General features: G+C 37.8%; 1 protein-coding gene across 1 annotated transcript in view; it reads left to right on the top strand.

Annotated features, from left to right (window-relative positions):
• The window catches only part of SEC24B (SEC24 homolog B, COPII coat complex component), a 521,322-nt gene that overhangs the window by 28,912 nt on the left and 465,225 nt on the right, over positions 1-27,185 (top strand). The window contains exon 2 of the mRNA XM_053700185.1: positions 16,383-16,953. Within this exon, the coding sequence (XP_053556160.1) occupies positions 16,383-16,953 (571 nt within the window). The remainder of the gene's footprint in view (positions 1-16,382; positions 16,954-27,185) is intronic.

Consider the following 27,185-nt stretch of genomic DNA (forward strand, 5'->3'; position numbering starts at 1 on the left):
AAAACAGTGGTTAGTGGGTCAGAATCTGCTTCTGGACTTGATGGATTATGGGTAATTGGGCATAGGTAACATGGTGCTCTTCTGTTTTTGACTGTAAAATTAAATATTTTTAAAATTTTAGCTTTCAGTTTAAAAAAAAAAAAAAGTATACTACAATGTAATTCTAAATTTTATGTTCTAAAATTCACACAATCTGTGAATAAATAAGATTCTTAATTCCGATTATCCTAGCATTAGTGTAGCTATAATCTAGATTTTATTAAAGACACAGACGAATATTTTGCATTACTTTTAATTTACTGCTCTGACAGCTTTTTACAGAGAAAACAAAAGAACCAATAAGGACAAAGCCATGGATGTAGAATATATCAGCCAATCAGCATACTCATAATGTCCATAAACAGTCCAGAGCGCACCAATACCTCCTCTTTCTTGTTTGATGTGAATAGGTAAAAGGACATTAAGAAGGAAGGAACATGTTACACCACCAACAACTGGAACAGGAACAACCAATAACAGAAAATCAAAATAATTCTGAAGACAGGATGGAGAAACTTGAGGTTGAGGCAGGAGAGGATTCTTCTGGGAATCTGTCTAGGCTGAAGGAGAATTTTGAACAGATGACGTAGAGTTTGAGGAGTGATCGGAGAATCCAAATCAGTTGAAGGAGACGTTTTGAGAGGTGGATGCTGGAAATAAAAATATATATTAATAAACAAATCAGATATTTTAATACTGGTAGGGAACAGAAAGATTGCCAGGGTGGGAAAATATTTGTCTCTGTGTCTTTAATAAAATCTAGATTATAGCTACACTAAAGCTAGGATAATCAGAATTTTATTACAAGACCAGAGACTCATATTTTGCTAGTTTTAAAGCAAAAAAGGATCATGAAATTAAAGAAAATGCAGTGTTATTAATAGGTTTAAAATAAAATTGTCTAAAGGTGGAGTCTGAAGACCAGTCTGCTGCATTTAAAATATCTTGGAGGGAACAGGATTTTAAAAAGGCTTTAGAGGCAGAAGCTCCACGAACGTAGAGTGAGCCGAGAGATTCTTCCACACCAGAAAGAAGCATAATCCACTTTACCCACCTGGCAATAGAAGTAGAGGATTCCAACACATAAGAATGTCAGCACTCAGGGATAGATGCACGTCACCAACAGGACCTCTGCTCACAAGTCCAGTACAATCACAAAGAACAGTCAGGAAGGTGACAGCATAAATCTAATATTTATTAGATAAGACAAATAATGGGCCCATTATTTGTCTTATCTAATAAATATTAGATTTATGCTGTCACCTTCCTGACTGTTCTTTGTAATAGAAGTAGAGGAGACAGGTTTGAAAGGGGGAAACGAAAGAGATGAGAAGTTTAGGAGAAGAAGAAAAACGTAAAGGTTGAGTACGAGACAAATACTCTTTCAGACAAAGGACAACACACAACGTAGGATGATCAGAGAAATAAGGATACATATAGATTGAGAGACATTTAGTTCTTTTAGAAAGGGATAAAGGTGACACCAAAAGGAGAGAACATTTGAGAATTAATATCAATGGCACGAACATCAAACTCTGCGAAAAGAGAGAAGACGGAGAAGAGTGGCAAGTTTAGCTGACAGCTGTTGAGAGAAAGCAGATCATTAGAAGGCCAATTTCTAATAAGGGACAAAACTAAATCTACATCCCAAAAGAGAGAGTATTTAGAAGTCGGAGGTTTTTGGATATGAATTGCTTTGAGAAGTCTGCAGACCTGATGGATTTTCCCAACAGGGGTATTATTAATAAGGATGTGACCAGCAGAGATATTAGAACGAGCTATATTGATAGATCTATAGGCAAGACCTGAGTCAAAAAGAAAAGAGAAATAATCTAAAATTAAATTCAAAGGAACGGAAAAGGTATTCAAGTCCCTCTGGACACACCAGCCAGACTACTTGGACCAAGCTGAGAGATAACATCTTTTGGTTCCAGGAGCCCAAGAGTCTTGTAATAAAGATCGAGCTTGGTCCGAAAGTCCATTGAGAGACCAAGATCCCCTGAAGCAACAAGCAACAAGAGTTGGAGATTTGGATAGCAACAGAAGATGAGGGAATCCCAGGGGATCTAGGAGGAGATGAGGGATGGAAGGAAGAAGTAGGATAGGAAGGAAAGAGAGTTCCAGAAGAGAAGGGTACCAAGGCTGGGATGGCCACAGGGGTGTTATCAGGAGAAGATATATTGGGTTCCTTCGGATATAAGCCAGGGTCAGAGCAATTATAGAAAAGGGGGGAAAAGCTTAAGCACCTTAAGGGGGGCCACACTTGAAGGAAAGCGTCCACGGCAAAGGTGTCTGGGTCCGGGTCTCTAGCTGAAAAAGAGTCTGACTTGAAAATCTGAACGAGAAGCAAAAAGGAAAGGGCCCGTGAGAGAAGAAATCTTTAGGAAAATACTCCTGTCCAATTTCCAATCGCTGGAGTCCTTCAAATAGCGAGAACCCCAATCTGCAGCCTGATTGGATAGACCCAGAATAAATTTCCGCTGAAATAAGAAATATTCTTGTCGACGCAAAAGTGAATGAAATTTTTGTAAGTTTCTGATAGAGGTTTTTGATTTTGTGCCTCCTAAACGATTTAGATATCGAACTCTCAAAAGGTTGTCCACGCGAAGAAAGAACCGAAATAGGAAGGTTTGGACTTGAGAAAACTCTGAATTGCAAAGGATCCCGCCAGAAGTTCTCTGCGGTTGATCTGAAGATTGGATTCTGGAAGGGTCCATTTGTCACCTGTGATTGTGGAACCGCAACGTGCTCCCCAGCCAGAGTTGCTTAAGTCCGATTCTATGACAAAAATCTGGAACAGAACTGAAGATTGCTTTGCCGTATCATGCCTCTGTTTTGAATTCACCAGATGAGCTCTTCTTTGGCTTCTGGGGATAAGGAAATCCGATGCTGATAAGAAAAACCTCTTTGAAGGTGAGATATTTTCAAGCGTTAAAGAGCCCGATAATGTAGAGGGGCTGGAAAGATGGCTTGAATGGAAGAGGAGAGTAGACCGATGATATGGGCTAATAATTGAAGAGGAAAGCAAGTTTTCTTCAAAAGAGAAGACATCTCCTTCTTGATGTTCTTCAATTTCTCTAATGGGAGACTTAAGGTGGCATCTAAAGTGTTGATCTGAAATCCCAAGAAAACAATGGATTGAGATGGGAGGATTTTTCTTTGTTGATTATGAATCCCAAATTCTCCAGAAGGGAACAAGTGATGTTCAAATGAAGAAGGGTGGAGGGGACTTGATTCATGATAAGAATGTCGTCCAGATAAACTATCAGGCGTATTCTTCTGAATCTTAGCAGGCTATGACTGGTTTTCAGAATTTTTGTAAATATCCACGGAGCGGATGAAAGGCCAAATGGAAGCCAGGTGAATTGCCAAAGAGTTTGGTTCCAGAAGAAGCAAAGAAATCTCCTGTGGAAGAATGTATAGGAATGGTAAGGTATGCATTCTTGAGGTCTAATCGGACAAGCCAATCCTTGTCCAGTAGAGAGTTTCCCAGAAGATGGATACCCTCCATCTTGAAATGTTGATAAGTTACATAATTATTTAGAGTTTTCAGATTGATGACTGGTCGAAATTGGCCATTTTTCTTTTTTACTAAGAAAATATTGCTTATGTAGCTGTCTTCGTCTACAAGAACAAGTTCGACAGCTTGTTTTGAAATTAGAGAGGAAATCTCTAAATCTATTGCTTGACAATCTGAACTTGAAATAAAATTGGACGAGGGCGAACAATTTGGATGGGAAAGGAAATAAATCTATAAGGACTCCATATACAGTCTGAATAATCCAGGGGTCTGAAGTTATTAGAGACCAATTTGGAAGAAAATGAGCCAGTCGACCACCCATCTTTTTTAAGGGAGAAAAGGGAGGGAAGAAGAGAAATTACCTGAAGGGGTTCTAAAGCGACCTCTTGATCTTGCACCTCTGGGCCAGAAGCGGGCTCTTGTGGGGAAGAAGGGAGAGACAATTGTTGCTGCTGATAAAATTGGGGTCTAGAGATGAAGGGTTGACGGCCAGGAAAAACGATCCCTTCTTTTTCTGGCCCTATCAAAAAGGGGGGCGTGAATTTTGGTAGAGGGTCTTCTTTACAGTGGCTTTAGTTTTAGACAAACTAGAAAAAGTTTTAGTATAGTCACCGAGTTTTTTTGAGATATATACCTCTCCAAAGAGAAGGCTATTGGGGTCTGTAGATGTCTCATTATTGGCGAAATCTGATAATTTCAGGTCTAGCCTGGGCAGAGTGGACCTTCTGCGTTCGCAAGCTATAGCAGTATTGGCATTGCCTAATAAAACAAAGGCTCTTTGAATATACTCTATGATGATATGAGGATCAATTGTATAAATTATTTATAACAGAATCCTCAGCCAACTCGAATAACTTTTGACAAGGGGGCCAGAAATATCTAAAAGCTTGTCTTGACAAGACTTAAGTAATTTGTCAGATCCTTGTTTAATGCTAGATCCCAGGAAAAACCCAGGAATTTTAAAATTTGAGGGTCAATGTCAGGAGTGACAGAGGAGTTACCTGCGAGGGAGGGGCGAGGATATTCGGCACAAAGTTTACTACAAACTTCTTGCAATAAGGGATGCCTTAAATATAAATAAATATATTCTGCAACACCTGAGGAGGGAAACCACTCCAAGGATCTGGGATGCTTAACCTCCTCTGGTTTAAATCTAGGTTTACCAAGGGAATCGAGAAACTATTTCTGAATCATTACCGGCAAAGATTTTTTACCTCTTTTTAAATTTAATAAAGTTGTTGAAATCAGAATAACCTGAATCATTATCAGAGGATTGACAATTGTCATATTTATATTCATCTGAAAATTCCCCCTCACCGGAAGAGGGGGAAAGTTTTTCAGAGAGAGTTTGTAAAAATGTTGATGCTTGTCTTTTTAGACCAGTTCTTTTAGAATAAGCTTTAGGAAAGTACCCTCTGAATTTGTGACTCAATACATTCAGAAGTTCTGGGGCCGGATGACTGCCGGCTAACAGTACAGGTGCTTATTGGCAATTAATCTATGAGGGCTGTCTGTCTGAAGCAGAATATCAGCATCTTTTTCTGTATAAGAAGGGGGAAAGATATTTAGTTTTAGAAGTGTGTTTTTTTTATGTATTTGAGGAGGATCTGACTGAAAATTAGCAATAAAACTATTAATTTGTTGTCCATCTTTCTCATAAAGGACTGCTTAGAAGCCATAATATTTTGCAATTAGGGGTCAAGATTAATTGAATTATTCTCCTCATGAGGCATCTTGAGGACCACAGAAAAAATGGGGAAAAAATAAAAGCAAAGATTATTTTTAAATTTTTAAAGATAAACATTTGAGAATTAAAATTTAAAATATATAACAGTATTAAAATAAAGCAGCACAACAATATTGTAAAATTTGAACAAATGTTGTCAATCTGTAAATATAAAGAAATAGTGACACACAGAGGTAGAAAATAAAAGTGCTTCTTGAAACGTCAGAAATAACCCACAGAGGAAAAACTTTAAGCTTACAATGTTGCTGAATAGGCTATATGGGCGTGATTAAAATTTCAACTCCGCCAAGGGGAAGAAAGGCTCAACCTCACAGCTAACAACCTCAGGCTATGAGGGAGGAGGAGGGAAAAAGGGGCGAGTAAAGGGGGCGGGAAGGGGCGGAACAAAATGACGACCGCACTCAGCACCACAGAAGGGAAAATGGAAACTGAGTTTAAACAGAAAAACTCGGTCCTAATGAAAATGTCTAACCAACGAATAGAAGAAACAGGTAAGGGACTGTAAAATGTTTAAGAGAAACAAGGGAAAATATAATTCCCACAAAAAGAAAAAATGAGCATGTAAGAGAAAATATAACTGGAAATAATAATAAAAACATATAAAAAGAGTAATAGAGAAAAACAAAAAGAGAAATATGGCAATAAAATTTAAAAAATCTAATAACTCAAATATCAATTTATTATGGGAACAATTGCACAGGTACTTATCTTTCAGAGCAGCAAAAAGAAAGAGGTGGTATTGGTGCGCTCTGGACTGTTTATGGACATTATGATTATGCTGATTTGCTGATATCATCTTCTATATCCATGGCTTTGTCCCCTATTGTTTTTTTTTGTTTTCTCTGTTTCACATGTTTTATTTTTACTAATGTTTTCACTGGTATACTTTAAAAAGCTGTCAGAGCAGTAAATTGAATGTAATGCGAAATATGGGTCTCTGGTCTTGTAATAAAATCCTGTTTCGCTATCTTCATTCAGACACAAATGGATACAAAAACTAAATCTGTAGTCTAAAGTTCAACATAGAAAGAAACATATAACACACACATTATAATCGGCGTTAAATATACTCATACAAGACTGTAATGAAAGATGTTGATCGATGTATGTAGACATCCATTTTTCACATGCTAATATTTTAATGTTTATAAACCAGACATGTTAATACTTCAGTCAATAATTGAAATTATATATATATATATATATATATACTATATATATATATATATATATATATATATATATATAAAATTTGTTAGAAAGTAATAGTAAATTACACAGCACTAAACCTCAGAATGGGTAGTTCACTGAAATTCGTATAAATATATTTTTTAAAAACGTATTATTGTTCGTTATTAATGAAATGATTCAACATGATCCCTGGCATTGAAAAGAGTGTACAAAAATACATACAAATGTATAAACTTGATATATATGTATCACCTAGTATCCTAAAATTCACCAATTGTATAACACAATATCGCTGAATTGAAACTTTTTATCGTGTCAGCTATGGAAATTCCCAAAAAAGGTAAATGTAAGTTAAAATATCAATTAACAAATAAATATAAGCATACTGAACGAAAAAAAACATGCATATGAGATATAAAGTCTTGTGTAAAAGTGAGTCCATATGGTCTAGTGCTGTTAGAATTTTTTACTTCCACATATCCTATTACTGGGTTATGGTTCTACTTACATCAGCCAACCTCAATCGAATGAGGTAAGGGATGGGCGAGTAGATGGAATTACAGTTGTAGCACCTTCACGGGAGCAGTTTGATTATGACACCTGTTAGGAAATCCACTCAGATTCTTTCTCTGAAATCCTTGTGTCAGGTATCTCTCCAATCGCTCGTTCGTTATGTAGAGGAGGAAGAAAAACCCCCCGCATATAGCGTAATATTGTTTAAGCAAACCACAGTTTAATAAAAAATACAGAGGTACTCACAAACATAACCTCAATCAATATGAGGTATCGTTAGTGCATAAAATAATTCAGCAGAAGTACAATTCCTCAGCTTATGTGTGTATTGTAAAAACTTCTTCAGCGTAAATACAACATCCACACAAGTAAACCTTGAGTCCTATAAAAACATTAGCAGCCGCTTTCAACACCTAAAGAAAGCCTGACGCGTTTCAAAGTTATGAAAAACGTTTTTATCAGAGGCGGTCGCACCATATATATAATGTGTGTGTGTATATATCTATATAGGTAAACTTTGATTTTTAAAATTTAAATTTATACTTACATTTCCTGATATAGGTCAGTATAAGAGTCTTTAATTTGGATGATCTCCTGAAAAGATCATTATATTTCTTGAGATATTGTTTTCGAGTACTATTCTGCCCAGACACACGCCTAACTCGGCACACCATCTCACATAATATTGGATTACATCTGTCCTTGATCAAGGTGAAAATCCCCTTCCTTTTTTGGGGGGGGGAATATTTTTCCATTGTATATAAGTAATTCTCCAATGGAAAATTTATTTGAACGCTTCATACTAATCAATGTCTGTCTAAAAGAAAAACTACACCCAATAACGGAACTAATTTTCTATCTAATTGCGCAATAAAGAAACATATTTTTACAAACATAAAAAATAAATTTTATTCAATATGTAAAGTTTTTCAAAGAAACAATGTTTTTTTTTTTTTTATTTCTTGGAATAAGAATGCTAAATCATACAAATCGTTACATTTTTTTATCCTCAAAAACTAAATTAAAGGGACACTGTACCCAAAAATGTTCTTTTGTAATTCAGAAAGAGCATGCAATTTTAAGCAACTTTCTAATTTACTCCTATTATCAATTTTTCTTCGTTCTCTTGCTATCATTATTTGAAAAAGAAGGCATCTGAGATTTTTTTTTGGTTTTAGTACTCTGGACAGCACTTTTTTATTGGTGGATGAATTTATCCACCAATCAGCAAGGACAACCCAGTTTGTTCACCAAAAATGGGCCGGCATCTAAACTTACATTCTTGCATTTCAAATAAAGATACCAAGAGAATGAAGAAAATGTGATAATAGGAGTAAATTAGAAAGTTGCTTAAAATTTCATGTTCTATCTGAATCATGAAAGAAAATTTTTGGGTACAGTGTCCCTTTAATGATACTTTTTTCAAAATGCGCAATACCTTGGACTATTTTTGTATACAAAATATAATTGTAGATGCATTGTTTTATGTGTTTTAAAATCAGCTGGTTTTGTTTTGTTTTCTAATTTGTGATGATAAATGTAGTGAAATATCAATGTTAACGTTCATTGATGGATTTTGATTTATTAAAGTTATATTAATTTAAAAACTAAAACATATTCAACCAATAATAAGAGTTCAAATTTATTATCTAATCAAATTAGAGAGAGTCAATATATTTAAATTATTCGGTCAATCTATTCATATAGTTTTACGCCCCATTTCTAGAACTTTCTGGAACGAATGTTGTGATTGTTATCGTTCATAACAATTTTTTTTAACTTTGAACAAAGAGTATACCATTTTTTTGCGCCGTTTATATTACCAATATTGTGATTGCTACCAGACTATCTAGAAAGACCAAAAGTGGCAGAGTGTGATGTTTACACATTGTGAAAACTGTATATTGGTTGAAGCTGTCATAGAACATTATGAAGATATAATTGGATATCAAGCTTGATCTATTAACCCTCAAAGAAAGAGGGCCATCTGGGAACAAATAAGAGGTTGACAGATATTTGTAAAAATATTAAGAAAAAGGTGTGCCGTGAAAAAGTCAACTAAAGGAACGGGTGGAGGCCTGCATATAGGGCAGAACTTCTTGATTATGAACATGCTGTATGCCAGGATGGATGATGCTGTTGTGGTGGGCCTTGATGTTCCATCGGATACTATGAATTTTAGAGGTAAATATATTATTTATTATTGTTATAAAATGTTTATCTGTTAGTACTGTTTTTTGTTTATTATGTATATAATAGAACAACATGAAGAGGCGTAAGAACATTGATTAGAACATGCTCAGGAGGACCTACCTTTCGAGTCAGAATCAACTTCACAGGGACAACAACCTTGCACATCACGTGATATAACATTCAGAGAACAAAGTGTCAGTAAGTATGTGTGTGTATGTATGTATGTATGTATGTATAATATATATGTATATATATGTGTATATATATAATGTGTGTGTGTGTTTAAACGAATATTGCAATTAAATGTATACAATAATTTGATTATGTAATACAATGATCCAGTTTGACTGTTTATCTAGGAAATAATATAGATCAGATGTCCTGTAACAATGGACACTAATTGGAATTTTTTTTTCTCAGTTACCTTTAGAGCATGTTATTTCAATACAGTTTATAAAAGTCATATAATGATTTTGTATGTTTTCAATTGATATATTCTGTTGTATTTTAACCTTTTGACGCCGTTGGGGCGTTGTATTCTGTTCGAATTTTGCTGGGCTTTAGCGATGAAGGACGGAATACAATTTCCTAACCGCTTGGCTTTCCTGAAGCCCCTAGCACTTCCCTGATGGGATCGCGGTCTGGGGGGCGTGCCTAGCATCATAGGGACGCGCCCCTGACGCAATCCCATCATTGAAATCTCTTGATCACGTGCACGATCGCCAGATTTCAATTTGTTTATGTCGGAACAGTTGTTCGGATGTAGACACGTTAACCCCAGCACTTAAGGGTTAAAAAAAAAAAAAAGTATGTAATCAAAGGGATCCAGACAATTTTTAGTCTTCTATGAACATGTACTAAAAAATTTAGATTTTTGCTTACAACATCTGAAAGCACAACCCAGATTGTGATCCTAAAATGGTTATTATTCTAACAAATAGAATCAAGCTTTTAATATTCAATTTTTAGATCGATTGATTTTAAATTCAAGAATAGTAATTTATTTATAATATGTATTAAAATTGCCGGTTCTATTACAGTAAACACATATTACTGTCTTGTAATGTATTTTCTAATGGATCATACGCTACAATACTATTGGTTAATATAACTGTTTTTTTAGTTGTTTTTTTTTTTTTTAAATTTAGCTTTTATTTGTAAATGAAAATTTGTATGTTTCAACACAGGTATTGTTTCTACATTTTTTAATGTACTTTATATGTGTATTAATATCAATGTATGTATGTTTTACAGGTGTACAAGGTGTACTGCAGACAATGCAGGATTCATCCATTGAATTATTCGGAAGTAAGTATTTCAATTTAAGAAAAAGGGGAAAATAAAACTAGATTCATTCTAATTAATGTTATTTACAATCATAGAAGAAATACATTTGGAACCAGCTTGTTGAGGACACCGTTTATCAGGATGATAAGGATGAAACGCAAGTCGAGGGAATAACTCCACCTGAACTTAATACACCTCAAATACCGAATCTGACTTAGAGGAAGAATATGAGGATTGCCGCACATACACAGCAAGATCAACCTGAAAGAGCTAATGAAATTGAAATACTTACAGATATGGCATTGTCTTTTCGCAATGAACAAATAATTGTTTTAAACAAAATGATAGAATTAGAGAGAGAAAAAAATTGCTATACTTAAAGAACAGGCAATATTATAGTAAAAAGAGAGAGTTCATGAATAGGTGACATCAAGAATAAGAATTTTTATTTTGGCACTTTCAGTTATAATATAATTCTGTGTCATTTGCCAATGACTCCTCCTCTCTAATGCCTCTGTCTGTTGGAGTACCTCAAGGATTGTTCTGGGTCTCTACTCTTCTCCATTTATACTTCTTCACTGGGCAAAACTTATCAACAGTTGATGGCTTCAAAATATCACCTCTATGCTGATGCCACCCAGATCTACCTCTCCACCCCTGCTCTCTCTCCCTCTGTCCTTTCTCATGTCAGCAACTGCTTATCTGATATTTCTTCCTGGATGGCCTCTCACCACCTAAAGATTAACATGTCCAAGACTGAGCTGCTTCTTATCCCCCCCTCAAGCTCTACGCCGACCTGTGACTTCTCTATCCCTGTTGACGGCATCACCATTTCCCCATCGCCCCAAGTCCGCTGCCTCGGAGTTACACTTGACTCAATTATATCCTTCACCCCCCCATATCCAATCGCTTTCTACATCCTGCCGCAACCATTTACGCAACATTTTCAAGATTCAACCTTTTCTGTGCGCTAACACCACAAAGCAAATAATCCACTCCCTTGTTATTTCCCACTTGACTACTGCAATATAACCTACTTACTCGGCCTTCTCTTTCCCGCCTCTCCCCTCTTCAATCCATCCTAAATGCCTCTGCCAGACTGAGCCACCTTTCCCGTCGCTCTGTATCTGCTGCACCTCTCTGTGAGTCCCTTCATTGGCTCCCATACACAGCAGAATTAAATTCAAAATTCTCACCCTTGCATACAAAGCCACTCACCAACTCCGCTCCCCTCTACCTATCCTCTCTAATCAACAAGTATACTCCAGCCCCGCCCACTAAGATCCAACAATGACCTGCTCCTGCTTCTGCGGACCTATCACCTCTCTCTCATGCTAGACTGCAGGACTTCTGTCGTGCAGCACCTACCTCTGGAACCACTCCCTCGTGCTGTCAGGCCTTTGCCCAAATCTTTCTTCCTTTAAATGCTCTCTGATGATTTTTCTGTTCAGAGAGAAGCCTACCACCCAACTCAATAATATTCCTTTTACCTAACAACATTTCCCTCCTCTAACTCTGCATTAACATCTTTCTCAATCTTGCAGTCCTCACCTCATGTTTCCCACCTCCTACCCTTCTAGATTGTAAGTTCCCACGGGATAGGGCCCTCGATTCCTCCTGTATGTGTTTGTAAATTCTGTCCTGTCTCTTAGTCTTAGAAGTTTTATACTATGTTTTATTTAAATGATCTATATCCATGGACAGCGCTGCGGAAAATGATGGCGCTTCATAAATAAAGTATAATAAAAATATTTGTCTTTTTAATTATCGTTCTGTAGTTATGTTATATTTTTGTTTTAATATATATATAATGTGTGTGTGTATGTATGTGTGTATGTATATATAAATATATATATATATACACACAACACACACTTGTATGTATGTATGTATCTATACATTATGTGTGTGTGTATATGTGTATATATAATATCTATATATATATAATGTGTGTGTATGTATATGTATGTGTGTGTATAATATATATATATATATATATATATATATATATATATATATATATATATATATATATTTATTTATATTTAATGTTAAAAAGATAAGAAAAAAAGATGAATCATTAAAATCATGATCCACTGGGCAAATTCTCCTGTAATAGATTAAAAGAAAATACATTTAATTATATTGTTGATACAATATGAAAAAATAAATGTTTCTATATGTTGTAAAATAGACACTTACATGTAAAAACATCTTTCAATGATTTCGATATGATTTTGTACTCCAGCTCTAGTGGTATGTCTTCTTATAATCTCTTGAGGGAAAATACACATCTTCAGGGACATCCTCCAGACACACCCTTCTCTAGATTCCCTTGCAAAATAGCAATATTGTGCATAATGCATGACACTAGAACTAAGTTTTTTCTGGAGAATATTGGAGATCACCAACTCTGAATGTCATTTTTAGAACACCAAATGTTTCGGAGCGTGTATGAGCAATTGGCACAGGTGTCAAGAGCCAGGGCTTACAGGGATACCCGCTGTCACCTACGACCCAAAAAATCAACATAAATTTTATAAATTATTTTGTTAACGTGTATACAAATGAACAATACAATAAATTATATATATAATATATATATATATATATATATATATAGTATATATTATATATATATATATATATATATATATATATATAATGGATCAAATAAAAAAAAAATTAATATGTATCTAATAGTCGATATAGAGAAGAACATTGAGAATGAATTAAAAAAAGTGATGGTATTTTAAATAGGGGGCTATCTTTAACTACAGGTTAAACAGGTTCACTTACAGGTCAACAATGACAACTTTAAAAAAAATATTATGGAATAATATTTAATCTTTTAATATTTACCTAATAGCCAACCGTGGTGGCATGTCTCCATGTTCAAAGGCTGTAAATAATGCAGACTGCTTAAAGATGTGGAAATCGGGGCATGACCCTGCATCAAGAACATTTGGAATACCTGAAGCTTGGTAAAAACCAGCCTTAACTTGGTGCCATTTATGGACATTCCTGGGTACATAGATGAACTTATTGAGATGCTTTAGAATAGATTTTAAACTGTCCTCAAATGTCTGCAAAATGAAAGCTGGCTCATGCCTACCACAGCACTGGACACAGCCTGAAATGAACCTGGTAGCCAGGAAATGCAAGACTGCCATAATGTTAACATTCCTGGGATTGCCCTTGTTCTTCTGGTCTAGGGCTCAAGATCATTCTGGATAAGAGAATAGAGATTGTGCGAACTCTTTTTTTTTTTTTTTTTTTTTTTTTTTTTTTTATAAATCCTGTACGTCCACAATGGGGTAGAAACACTTGAGACACTCTTTGGCGTCTATGTAAGGGCAAATTCCCTTCAGCTGGACAACTTTCCACGGCCTCTTACCAATGAAATAGCTGATAAAATCAGGAAATAATCAATCTTCGGGCGCTAAAAAATGGAGTAAATTGAATGTTCTCCACTGTGTTTAGGGAGAACTTTAGTGGTCGTATTAGTAGGAGAACTTTATGTTCTCCCACTAGCGCAAAATAATGATAAATATATATATATATTGGCGAGAAGTAGGGCATATTGTTTAAAATATTACGGAAAATAGGCATTTTAATGGTTTATGTGGTGCAAATGTGCGCCTAGGCGAGAGACAGTAAAGTGCGAGAATTTAGCTGTCGTATTTTGATCATTTTTAGGCGTATTTTGGTATGATAAATAGGAGATAAAGTACGACAGTGTGAATTTAGGCGCAAATGTAGGAGAATGTGAATGATAATCGAGCCCTTGATGGGTCACTTATCGACCTTTTTGTTTAAAAAAAAAAAAAGTAAAGAGTACATTATATCTAATTCATACATTTAATTTCCAATTTTTTTTTAATGTTCGAGGAAGGTTTGAGATGTAAGGTTCCCTCTTCAGAGTACATCTATTTGCAGTTTTAACAAGACATGGTGTAAAACCATTTCCAGAATGCTTTTTTTCAGTTAGTTATCAGTCAGTGTTGTCATACCTGGAAGTGATAGGAAAGATGACCTTGCAGTGAACTTTTGTGGAGCTTAAGTGGATGTAGCAGAAGCATTCATGATAGATTGGAGGGAGGAGAAGGCAGTGTTTTGGAAGTAGATTGCAATAATCAATGCGTGACAAAATGACGAATGTACATTTTGTTTTGCTAAATGTCTTGAACTCTTATCACAACCTGTTTCATAAAGCAAATGAATGGAGATACAATTGTTTGTATTAAAGGGACAGTACACGTAAAATAGTTTTTATATTAATGTATTTTCAATGACTTGTTATACCAGCTGCAGAGTATAACATTTATGAGAAATTGCATTTTCAGGTTTATTTGTGTATATGAAGTAGCCCGGGTTTGTGCTTTTAAAACCACAGCCTATTACAATGCGATGAGTTCAGGTAATATCAGATCTCATTATATTATCGCTTTGTGTACACCATACTTGCTTCCTTATCTTATATTTTGTCTGGAAAACTAAAGCTCAATACATAGAGAGAACAATGTAAATGATCATGTATCACTTGACACTCCCAGTAGGGTGCAGGATAGTTATTTCTTCTGCTGGCTGTGTTTACTTAGGCTACTCAATAGCTGAGACTCCTGTATCATAACTTTCAGTCTAGGTTGGGAAACCACAAGCTAAATAAGCTATTTTCAAAGGCCAAAATAGGGGTAAAGGAGCTACTTGTAAACAATTTAATACACTCCAGCAGGTAAAATAGATAATTGGAACAATTTAAATGGGAAATTTTTTTTTTTGGGTGATTTGTCCTTTAACCTTCTGGCTGTGTGTGGTGTAAAGGTGTTTGTTGCATGAGTGAAGAAACATTGCGTGCAGAGTACACACAGTGTGTGGGCATTGCTCCTTACCACAACTGGGGAAGGGGTTACACGGACAAATCATGGAGTAAGACAGTGAGTCTAACCGTTAGTGATAAGCAATGGCTACAAAAGTTGATTTTTACTTCTTGTCGCTAATAATCCCTTTACATGTATAGTATTATTAATGTATATAAAAGTATTCCCATTATACAAGGGGTTTGTTTTTAATTGTATTATAATAATGAGGTCACAATTTTCCAGTGTTAAAAAGGTGTCCCAGGTGAAAAAAAGTTTAAGAAGCCCTTTGTGGATTTGTTTCAATATACTGTTTAAAACAGTGTCTGCTTTTAACTGTCAGAGCAAATCTCCTGTAGGCACAATTCAGTTACAGTACAGATATTTATTTCTCTGTGTACACAGCTCTGCCCCCAGAGGTGTTAAGTTCAAAGAAAAGCAGGTGTTTTTAAGCAAATAATAATAATAAAAAAACATAACCCTAAAAAACAACACACACATTATGCTGCGGCCATAGCTTTCTTGGTCTATTTAAGACGACTTTTCCATTGACAAATCTATCCTATAATTAAAGGGACACTGACCAAAAAACATTCTTTAATGATTCAGATAGAGCAAGACATTTTAACCAACTTGGTAATTTACTCCTATTATTCAATTTTTCATTGTTCTTTCGTTGCTCTATCTTTATTTTAAAAGCAAAAATGTAAATCTTAGCAGGCCAGCCCATATTGAGTCAGCACCATGGATAACACTTGCTTATTGGAGGCTTACATTTACCCACCAATAAGCAAGCATAACCCAAGTTCCCAACCAAAAATGTCTCCTATGCATCACATGTCCTTCTTTTTAAATAAACATAGCAAGAGAACAAAGAAAAATTGATAATAGGAGTAAATTAGGCAGTTGCTTAAAATTGCATGCTCTTTCTGAATCATGAAAGAAAATATTTGGATTTAGTGTCCCTTAAAGTAATAGCTAAAGTATTTGTTTTTTATGTGTCACCTTTTTTTTTTCTCCCCCCCCCCCCCAGGTTCAGCTCAGCCGCAGCCTCCTCCTGGATACAGGCATTATCCATCAACTTACAATGCTCCTCCTGAATTTTATTCCCAAGTGCCGAATAAATTTACTCCTTTATATACAAACGGTCAATATGGGGCAGATTACTATTCTACAGGCTATGCAGCACCAAACCAAAACACTATTCCACATGTGCAGTCGAGTGGAGCAAACACAAATCAAGTACCTACCCCATTCTACCATAATCCTCCTCCACACCCTCCTCATGCCCATCCTGGATTTACGCAGCCATATCCTGTGTATGACTATAGTTCTACTGCGTATCCTGCCAATCAATCTTGTGATCCTGTGGGATTATCCACTCATAATGGGCAGTTCTCTGCATCTTCTGTATCAAGTCCTAGGTATACAGGAACATCTTACTCTTCACAGGCAACCAGCAATACCTATGGACAAGTACTAAATGCTCACAGCTTTTCAGCTGCCACTCAGGTTACTAACAATACACAGAAACTGCAGATGGCTGGTGATTCCTTACAACGTAATCATGGCTCTCACAGTCATGATGCACCCCTCAGCCTACTGTAGAACAACAGAAGGTTTATGATGAACATATGCAGAACCATAGTGTGTCTTTGACTGGTGCACAACACCAATCTACTGCAGGTAAGTAAGGAACAAGGCTGCACTCAATTTAGCTTCACTGGTATGTCCAAAAATATTTTCTTCTAAGTTGTTACATGTACTTAAATCATGCACCTGGTTAAATATTAAAGGGACCGTGTACTGTAAAATTGTTTTTATTTTTATGTTTGTGTATTTGAAATAGCTGATTTTGTTCTTAAAAACCATAACTCATCAAAAGGGCTAGATTATGTGTGGAGTGCTATTTGCGCCTGAGCAATATCCTGTTTTTTGTCTTTTTGTATGATTAGGCATGTTACAAGTTGAAAGTAATAAACGTTTGCTCGAGCACAATCAAGATTTACGCTCGTCGGTTTAGCACAAATTAAAAGCTTGCATAATTATTTTCTATGTGAAGAATATAGGAATGTAATATATACACAACACGCATGGGGGTTCTTGATTTAGTTCTAATGTGGCGTCGGGTTAACGCACATGAAGAATTGCTAACTTCATTGCGCTTTATTGAAATATGTATTTTATTTTTAAAGCGGCCAACAGATTCCGCAGTGCTGCCCATGGGTACAAAGATATAAGTACCCGCGGTGAAACAATACAATATAAGACACACAATTTTACGGGACAAATACAGAGGGAATTGAGGGCCCTATTCCTGTGGGAACTTACAATCTAGATGGGTAGGGAGAATGAGAAACAGGAGATGGGGACTGCAAAGTTGAGAATGATGTTAGTTAAGAGTTAGATGAGGGCAACTGTTGATTAAGTGAAATTAATTTGTTAATGAGTTGGGGAAATGAGCTCCTGAAACAAAAAGGTATTTAGGGGAGCGTTTAAAGGGAGAAAGTCTGACGGCTCATGGAAGTGCGTTCCAGAGGGTAGGTGCCGCACGAGGAGAAGTCCTGTAGTCTAGCATGGGAGTGGTGATGGGTAGAGGAGGCAAGGAGCAGTTTCATTGTTGGGATCTTATGGCGTGGGCTGGATTATATTTGTTGTTGAGGGGAGGACAGGTAGGGTGGGGAAGCATTGGGGAGTGCTTTGTAGGTCAGGGGGGTGAGAAATATTAAATATAAAAAAATATTAAATTATACATACTGTAAAACATATATACACATATATATGGATTATTTAGATTTTTTAACAGTTATATATTTTTTTTTTTACATTTAAGATTTTAGTATTTAATATTTCAATAATGCACATTCAAGTTAGCAATTCTAAATGTGCCCTAACCCGATACTGCATTAGACCTAAATTGCGAGCCCGAAGCATGTTATGCATATTTTACATTCCTATGTTCTTTACATAGAAAATAATGTAATTTTATTATTAAATATTTCTCTCTCTCTCTCTCTCTCTCTCTCTCTATATCTATATCTATATCTATATATAATATATATATATATATCTCTGATAATGTTAAAGGGACATTAAACACTTGATGGTAATATCAACTGATAAATCGTGTATATATAAAAATAACTACGGTATACTTAGGTTTATTTTGTCCCCTTTTGCTGTAATTCCATTCTGAAATTGTGAGCTTTTCAGTTCCTTTTAGAAATGAAAGCGCAGAACGCTGTTATATTCCACACAGCTATTGGTTACATGCTCTAGTGATTTATTTATCACTGTCTCTAATTGGCCACAGCAGAGAAGGTAACCTAAGTTACAAAATGGCAGTTTACATTGTTTTATAGACTCTAAAACTTCACACTTATTTTGTCAATATTTAAACAGCTAATTAAACTTTAAAGAATACATCTACATGATACTCTCAGACTAATCTGTTTCTTTAAATGCATCATTCTATCTAGTCATTTATTTAGTGTTTAATGACTCTTTAATGTAAAATAGATATCTATACCCTATAGGAATAGATGTACAGATATAGGTTAATATAGAAATATATATTTCTCTTGTTAGGTGTATCCAGTCCACGGATTCATCCATTACTTGTGGGAATATTCTCCTTCCAACAGGAAGCTGCAAGAGTATCACCCACAGCAGAGCTGTCTTATAGCTCCTCCCCTAACTGCCACCCCCAGTCATTCTCTTGCAGCTCTCGACCAAGGGAAGTAGCTAGAGAGATGTGGTGAATTAGTGTAGTTTATCTTCAATAAAAAAGTTTGTTTTTTAAACGGTGCCGGCGTTGTACTGTTTTTTTTACCTCAGGCAGAAATTAGAAGAAGCATTTACTGAGGTTTTTGATGATCTTAGCAGGTTATAACTAAGGTCCACTGCTGCTCTCACACAGAACTGAAGAGTATGAGGAAACTTCAGCTGGGAGAACAGCCTGCAGAATTAACTTGCCCTGAGGTATGTTCAGTATATTATTTTCTAGAGGATGATAAGAACTAGAAAATGCTGACAGTGGCTGTTATAGTTAAGGTAAGCCTGATTGCAGTGATTTAATAAAGACTGGCATCATGCTTTCAGTAAAAAGTAATTTTCATATTACTTTCTATTAAGGCTTAGTATGTAAAACGTTTGCATTTATATAAAGAAACGTTTTTTACTGAGGTAATAAATCTTTGTTTGGGGCCTAGTTTTCCACATGGCTGTTATTTTTAACTCCTAGGAATAGTTTTTTAAGGCCCTCTGACTTTGAGTGCATGGTGGGAGGGGCCTTTTTTTTCGCGGCTCTATTGCGCAGTTGTTTTATACATTCTGAGACATCCAGCTTTCCCTGAAGGAGTCCCCTGACATATTGGGCCTCTGTAAAGGGTTTTTGTGCCTAACAAAGTCGTTTTATGGGAAGGGTAGGAGCCACAGTCATTGCTGTGGGCAGTTTGCTTGTGACTGTTTTAACGTTTTTTTACCGTTTTTTTTTTGCTTAGTTTTTGAACCGGAGGGTTAATCATCCATTTGCAAGTGGTGCAATGCTATTTTAGTCTATATATACACTGTAAAAATTTCATAGAGTTAACGCTTTTTCTTCTGTTATGTGTGATCAGTCCACGGGTCATCATCTACTTCTGGGATATAACTCCTCCCCACAGGAAATGCAAGAGGATTCACCCAGCTGAGCTGCCTATAGCTCCTCCCGTCTACGTCAGTCCCAGTCATTCTCTTGCACCCCAACGAGCTAGTATGATGTGTGAGAGGACTATGTGTGATCTCTACTTAGTTTTATGACTTCAATCAAAAGGTTTGTTATTTTATAATAGCACCGGAGCGTGTTATTACTTCTCTGGCAGACTTTGAGGAAGAATCTACCAGAGTTTTTACTATGATTTTAACCGAGTAGTAAGATCATATTGCTGTTCTCGGCCATCTTGAGGGAGGTAAAGCTTCAGATCAGGGGACAGGGCAGATGAATCTGCATTGAGGTATGTAGCAGTTTTTATTTTCTGAATGGAATTGATGAGAAAATCCTGGCTATACCGGTTATAATGACATGTATGTATACACTTCAGTATTCTGGGATGGTACTTCACCGAACTACTCTGTTAAAGGTCACTAAAATTTTTAATAAGTATTATATCATGTTAAACGTTTTTGCTGGAATGTAGAATCGTTTACACTTGCTGAGGTACTGAGTAAATAAATGTTTGGGCTTTATTTTCCACTTGGCAGTAGTTTGTTTTAAAATTGTGACAGTTTCGTTTCTCTTCACTGCTGTGTGTGAGAGGGAGGGGCCGTTTTTGGCGCTCTTTGCTACGCATCAACAATTTCCAGTCAGCTATTATTACTTTTCCTGCATGATCCGTTCATCTCTGACAGATCTCAGGGGTCTTCAAACTTCTTGAAGGGAGGTACATTCTCTCAGCAGAGCTGTGAGAATTTTTTATATTGACTGGGGATAAAGACGTTACTCAATAATTTTTATGTCAAATTTAGTTATGTTATCTTACTATTGGGAACAAAACCTTTGCTAAAAGTTGTGTAGTTTTAAAGTTGATGCTATAACTGATTTCTCAGTTCATTATCTCAACTGTCATTTAATCGTTTAAGTACCTCTTTGAGGCACAGTACGTTTTTGCTAAAAAAGATTATAACAAGGTTGCAAGTTATTGCTTAGTGTGTTTAACATGATCTGACTCAGAGGAAAATATCCTGTGTCATTGTTCCAATGCCAAAGGTGGAGCCCCAATAGAAATTTATGTACTAACTGTATTGATGCTACTTTAAATAAAAGTCAATCTGTACAATGTGAACAAATTTCACCAATCTGCGAGGGGAGAGTTATGCCGACTAACTCGCCTCACGCGGCAGTACCTGCATCTCCCGCCCGGGAGGTGCGTGATATTATGGCGCCTAGTATCATCTGGGCGGCCATTACAGATAACATTACAAGATATGGCTACTGTTATGACTGAAGTTTTGTCTAAATTTACCAGAACTAAGAGGCAAGCGTGATCACTCTGGGGTGAGAACAGAGTGCGCTGACAATACTAGGGCCATGTCTGATACTGCGTCACAGCTTGCCGAGCAGGAGGACGGAGAGCTTCATTCTGTGGGTGACGGTTCTGATCCAAACAGATTGGATTCAGATATTTCAAATTTTAAATTAAATTGGAGAACCTCCGTTGTATTACTAGGGGAGGTCTTAGCAGCTCTCAATGATTGTAACACCGTTGCAATACCAGAGAAACTATGTAGGTTGGATAAATACTTTGCTTGTACCGGCGAGTACTGACGTTTTTCCTATACCTAAGAGATTAACTGAAATTGTTACTAAGGAGTGGGATAGACCCGGTGTGCCGTTCTCACCCCCTCCAATATTTAGAAAGATGTTTCCAATAGACGCCACACTCGGGACTTTGGCAAACGGTCCCTAAGGTGGAGGGAGCAGTTTCTACTCTAGCTAAGCGTCACCACTATCCCGGTGGAGGATAGCTGTGCCTTTTCAGATCCAATGGATAAAAATTAGAGGGTACCTTAAGAAAAATGTTTGTTCAACAAGGTTTTATTTTGCAACCCCTTGCAAGTATCGCGCCGATTACGGCTGCGGCAGCATTTTGGATTGAGTCTCTGGAAGGAACCTTAGTTCATCTACGCTAGACGACATTATGGACAGGCTTAGAGTCCTTAAACTAGCTAATTCATTTCTTTCGGAGGCCGTAGTACATTTAACCAAACTTACGGCTAAGAACTCAGGATTCGCCATACAGGCACGTAGGGCACTGTGGCTAAAATCCTGGTCAGCTGATGTTACTTCTAAGTCTAATTACTTAATATACCTTTCAAGGGGCAGTCCTTATTTGGGCCCGGTTTGAAAGAGAAATTATCGCCGACATTAACAGGAGGTAAGGGCCACGCCCTACCTCAAGACAAAGCCAAAGCCTAAGGCTAGAACAGTCTAATTTTCGTCCCTTTCGGAATTTCAAACAGGAGCAGCATCAACCTCCACTGCACCAAAACAGAAGGAGCTGTTGCTCGTTACAGGCAAGGCCTGGAAGCCCAACCAGCTCCTGGAACAAGGGCAAACAGGCCAGGAAACCTGCTGCTGCCCCAAAGACAGCATGAACCGAGAGCCCCCGATCCGGGACCCGGATCTAGTGGGGGGCAGACTTTCTCTCTTCGCCCAGGCCTGGGCAAGAGATGTTCAGGATCCCTGGGCGCTAGAGATCATAATCTCAGGGATACCTTCTAGACTTCAAATATCTCCCCAAGAGGGAGATTTCATCTGTCAAGATTGTCAACAAACCAGATAAAGAAAGAAGCGTTTCTACGCTGTGACAAGATCTGTTATTAAAGGGAGTGATCCATCCGGTTCCGCTGGTCCGGAAACAAGGACAAGGGTTCTACACAAACCTGTTGTGGTTCCCAAAAAAGAGGGAACTTTCAGACCAATCTTAGATTTAAAGATTCTAACAAATTCCTAAGAGTTTCCATCGTTCAAAATGGAAACTATTCGGACAATCTTGCCCATGATCCAAAGGGGTCAGTACATGACCACAGTGGATTTAAAAGATGCTTACCTTCACATACGATCAACAAAGATCATCACCGGTATCTACGGTTTGCCTTCCTAGACAGCACTACCAGTTTGTAGCTCTTCCATTCGGATTGGCTACGGCCCCCAGAATCTTCACAAAAGATTCTAGGTGCCCTCCTGGCGGGTACTAAGACCGCGAGGGATTTCGGTAGCTCCGTACCTAGACGACATTCTAATACAAGCTTCAAGCTTTCAAACTGCCAAGTCTCATACAGAGTTAGTTCTGGCATTTCTAAGGTCGCATGGATGGAAAGTGAACGAAAGAAGAGTTCTCTCTTTCCTCTCACAAGAGTTCCATTCTTGGGGACTCTTATAGATTCTGTAGAAATGAAGATTTACCTGACAGAGGACAGGTTAACAAAGCTTCAAGATGCATGCCGTGTCCTTCATTCCATTCAACCACCCGTCAGTAGCTCAATGCATGGAGGGGATCGGCTTTAATGGTAGCGGCAATGGACATAGTACCTTTTGCACGCCTACACCTCCGACCGCTGCAATTATGCATGCTAAGTCAGTGGAATGGGGATTACTCAGATTTGTCCCCTACTCTGAATCTGAATCAAGAGACCAGAAATTCTCTTCTATGGTGGCTTCATCGGCCACACCTGTCCAGGGGGATGCCATTCAGCAGGCCAGAACTGGACAATTGTAACAACAGACGCCAGCCTTCTAGGTTGGGGCGCTGTCTGGAATTCTCTGAAGGCTCAGGATTATGGAATCAGGAGGAGAGTCTCCTTCCAATAAACATTCTGGAATTGAGAGCAGTTCTCAATGCCCTTCTGGCTTGGCCCCAATTAACAACTCGGGGGTCTCATCAGGTTTCAGTCGGACAATATCACGACTGTAGCTTACATCAACCATCAGGGAGGGACAAAGAGCTCCTAGCAATGATGGAAGTATCAAAGATAATTCGATGGGCAGAGTCTCACTCTTGCCACCTGTCAGCAATCCACAATCCAGGGAGTGGAGACTGGGAGGCGGATTTCTTGAGTCGCCAGACTTTTCATCGGAGGGAGTGGGAACTTCATCCGGAGGTCTTTGCCCAAATACCTTCGACGTTGGGGCAAACCACAGATAGATCTCATGGCGTCTCGCCAGAACGCCAAAGCTTCCCTCACTTACGGGTCCAGATCCAGGGATCCGGGAGCGGTTCTGATAGATTGCTTGACAGCACCTTGAACTTCGGGATGGCTTATGTTTTTCCACCCTTCCCGCTGCTTCCTCGATTGATTGCCAAAATCAAACAGGAGAGAGCATCAGTGATTTCTAATAGCACCTGCATGGCCACGCAGACTTGGTATGCAGATCTAGTGGACATGTCATCCTGTCCCGCCTTGGTCTCTACCTCTAAGGCAGGACCTTCTGATACAGGGTCCGTTCAAACATCAAAATCTAACTTCTCTGAAGCCTGACTGCTTGGAAATTGAACGCTTGATTTATCAAAACGTGGTTTTTCTGAGTCGGTTATTGATACCCTGATACAGGCTAGGAAGCCTGTTACCAGAAAGATTTACCATAAAAATATGGCGTAAATACCTATACTGGTGTGAATCCAAACGTTACTCCTGGAGTAAGGTTAGGATCTCTAGGATCTTGTCCTTTCTACAAGAAGGCTTAGAAAAGGGTTTATCGGCTAGTTCATTAAAGGGACAGATTTCAGCTCTGTCCATCCTTGTTTCACAGGGCGTCTGTCAGAAAATCCAGACGTCCAGGCCTTTTGTCAGGCTTTAGCTACGGATCAAGCCTGTGTTTAAAGCTGTTGCTCCACCATGGCGTTTCAACTTAGTTCTTAACGTTTTACAGGGTGTTCCGTTTGAACCCCTTCATTCCATTGATATAAAATTGTTATCTTGGAAAGTTCTGTTTTTAATGGCTATTTCCTCGGCTCGAAGAGTCTCTGAGTTATCAGCATTACATTGTGATTCTCCTTATCTGATTTTTCACTCAGACAAGGTAGTTCTGCGTACTAAACCTGGGTTCTTACCTAGGTAGTTACTAACAGGAATATCAATCAAGAGATTGTTGTTCCATCCTTGTGTCCAAATCCTTCTTCAAAGAAGGAACGTCTTCTACACAATCTGGATGTAGTTCGTGCCCTCAAGTTCTACTTGCAGGCACTAAGGCTTTTCGTCAAACTTCTTCCTGTTTTTGTCGTTTATTCTGGACAGAGGAGAGGTCAAAAAAGCTTCTGCTACTCTCTCTCGTTTTGGCTTCGTAGCATAATACGGTTAGCCTATGAGACTGCTGGACAGCAGCCTCCTGAAAAGGAATTACAGCCCACTCCACTAGAGCTGTGGCTTCCACTTGGGCCTTTAAGAATGAGGCCTCTGTTGAACAGATTTGCAAGGCTGCAACTTGGTCTTCGCTTCATACTTTTTCCAAATTTTTACAAATTGATACTTTTGCTTCTTCGGCAGGCTATTTTTGGGAGAAAGGTTCTTCAGGCAGTGGTTCCTTCTGTATAATGAGCCTGCCTATCCCTCCCGTCATCCGTGTATTTTTGCTTTGGTATTTGGTATCCCAGAAGTAATGATGACCCGTGGACTGATCACACATAAACAGAAGAAAACATAAATTATGCTTACCTGATAAATTCTTTTTCTTCTGTTGTGTGATCAGTCCACGGCCCGCCCTGTTTTTAAGGCAGGTAAATATTTTTTAAAATTATACTCCAGTCACCCACTTCACCCTTGGTTACTCCCTTTCTCGTTGATTCTTGGTCGAATGACTGGGACTGACGTAGAGGGGAGGAGCTATATGCAGCTCTGCTGGGTGAATCCTCTTGCATTTCCTGTTGGGGAGGAGTTATATCCCAGAAGTAATGATGACCCGTGGACTGATCACACAACAGAAGAAAAGAAATTATAAGGTAAGCATAAATTATGTTTTTCACTGTTTTGCAGTTTTTGTGTTGTTTTTTTCCCCTTAAAGCACAGTACCGTTTTTTATAATCTGCTTTTTCACATTAAGTAAAGTGTTTTCCAAGCTTGCTGGTCTCATTACTAGTCTGTTAAACATGTCTGTCATAGAGGAAACTCTTTGTTCATTATGATTAGAAGCCATTGTGGAACCCCCCTCTTAGAATGTGTATCAAATGCATTGATCTTACTATAAGTTATAAAGACAATTATTCTGGCTTTAAAAGATTTATCACCAGATAAAAAATTGACAAGGGGGAAGTTATGCTGACTATCTCTCCCACGTGTCAGAGCCTATAACTCCCGCTCAAGGGGCGCCAAGTACATCTAGCGCGCCCATTGCGTATACTTTACAAGACATGGCGGCAGTTATGAAATCATACTCTTACAGAAGTATTGTCCAAACTGCCAGGGTTACAAGGAAAGCGAGACAGCTCTGGGGCTAGAACAAATACAGAGCTCTCTGACGCTTTAGTAGCTATGTCCGATATACCCTCACAATGTGCAGAAGCCGAAGAAGGAGAGCTTCTATCTGTGGTGATTTTTCTGACTCAGGGAAGACGCTTCAACCTGATTCTGATAGTGTCTACATTTAAATTTAAGCTTGAACACCTCCACATGTTGCTCAGGGAGGTTTTAGCAACTCTGGATGACTGTGACGCCATTGTAGTCCCAGAGAAATTGTGTAAATTGGATAAATACTACGCTAGTGCCCTGTTTACACTGATGTTTTTCCAATACCTAAGAGGTTTTCAGAAATTATTACTAAGGAATGGGATAGACCCAGGTGTACCGTTCTCTCCCCTCCTGTTTTTAAAAAGATGTTTCCCATAGATGCCGCTACACGGGGACTTGTGGCAAACGGTCCCTAAGTGTGGAGGGAGCAGTCTCTACTCTAGCGAAGCGTACAACTATCCCTGTCAGGAGGACAGTTTGTGCTTTTCTAGATCCAATGGACAAAAAAATTAGAGGGTTTACCTTAAGAAATTTTTTATTCAACAAGGTTTTATTCTCCAGCCCCTTGCATGCATTGCCCCTGTCACTGCTGCTGCGGCCTTCTGGTTTGAGTCTCTAGAAGAGGCTCTACAGTAGAAACCCCATTGGATGATATCCTTGACAAGCTTAAAGCTCTTAAGCTAGCCAATTAATTTGTTTTCTGACGCCGTTGTTCATTTAACCAAACTAACAGCTAAGAACTCAGGTTTTTGCTATTCAGGGCGTGTAGAGCGCTATGGCTTAAATCCTGGTCAGCTGACGTTACTTCAAAGTCTAAGCTTCTCAACATTCCCTTCAAGGGGCAGACCCTATTCGG

This window comes from Bombina bombina, chromosome 2 (assembly GCF_027579735.1).
Source record: "Bombina bombina isolate aBomBom1 chromosome 2, aBomBom1.pri, whole genome shotgun sequence".
NCBI lineage: Eukaryota > Metazoa > Chordata > Amphibia > Anura > Bombinatoridae > Bombina > Bombina bombina.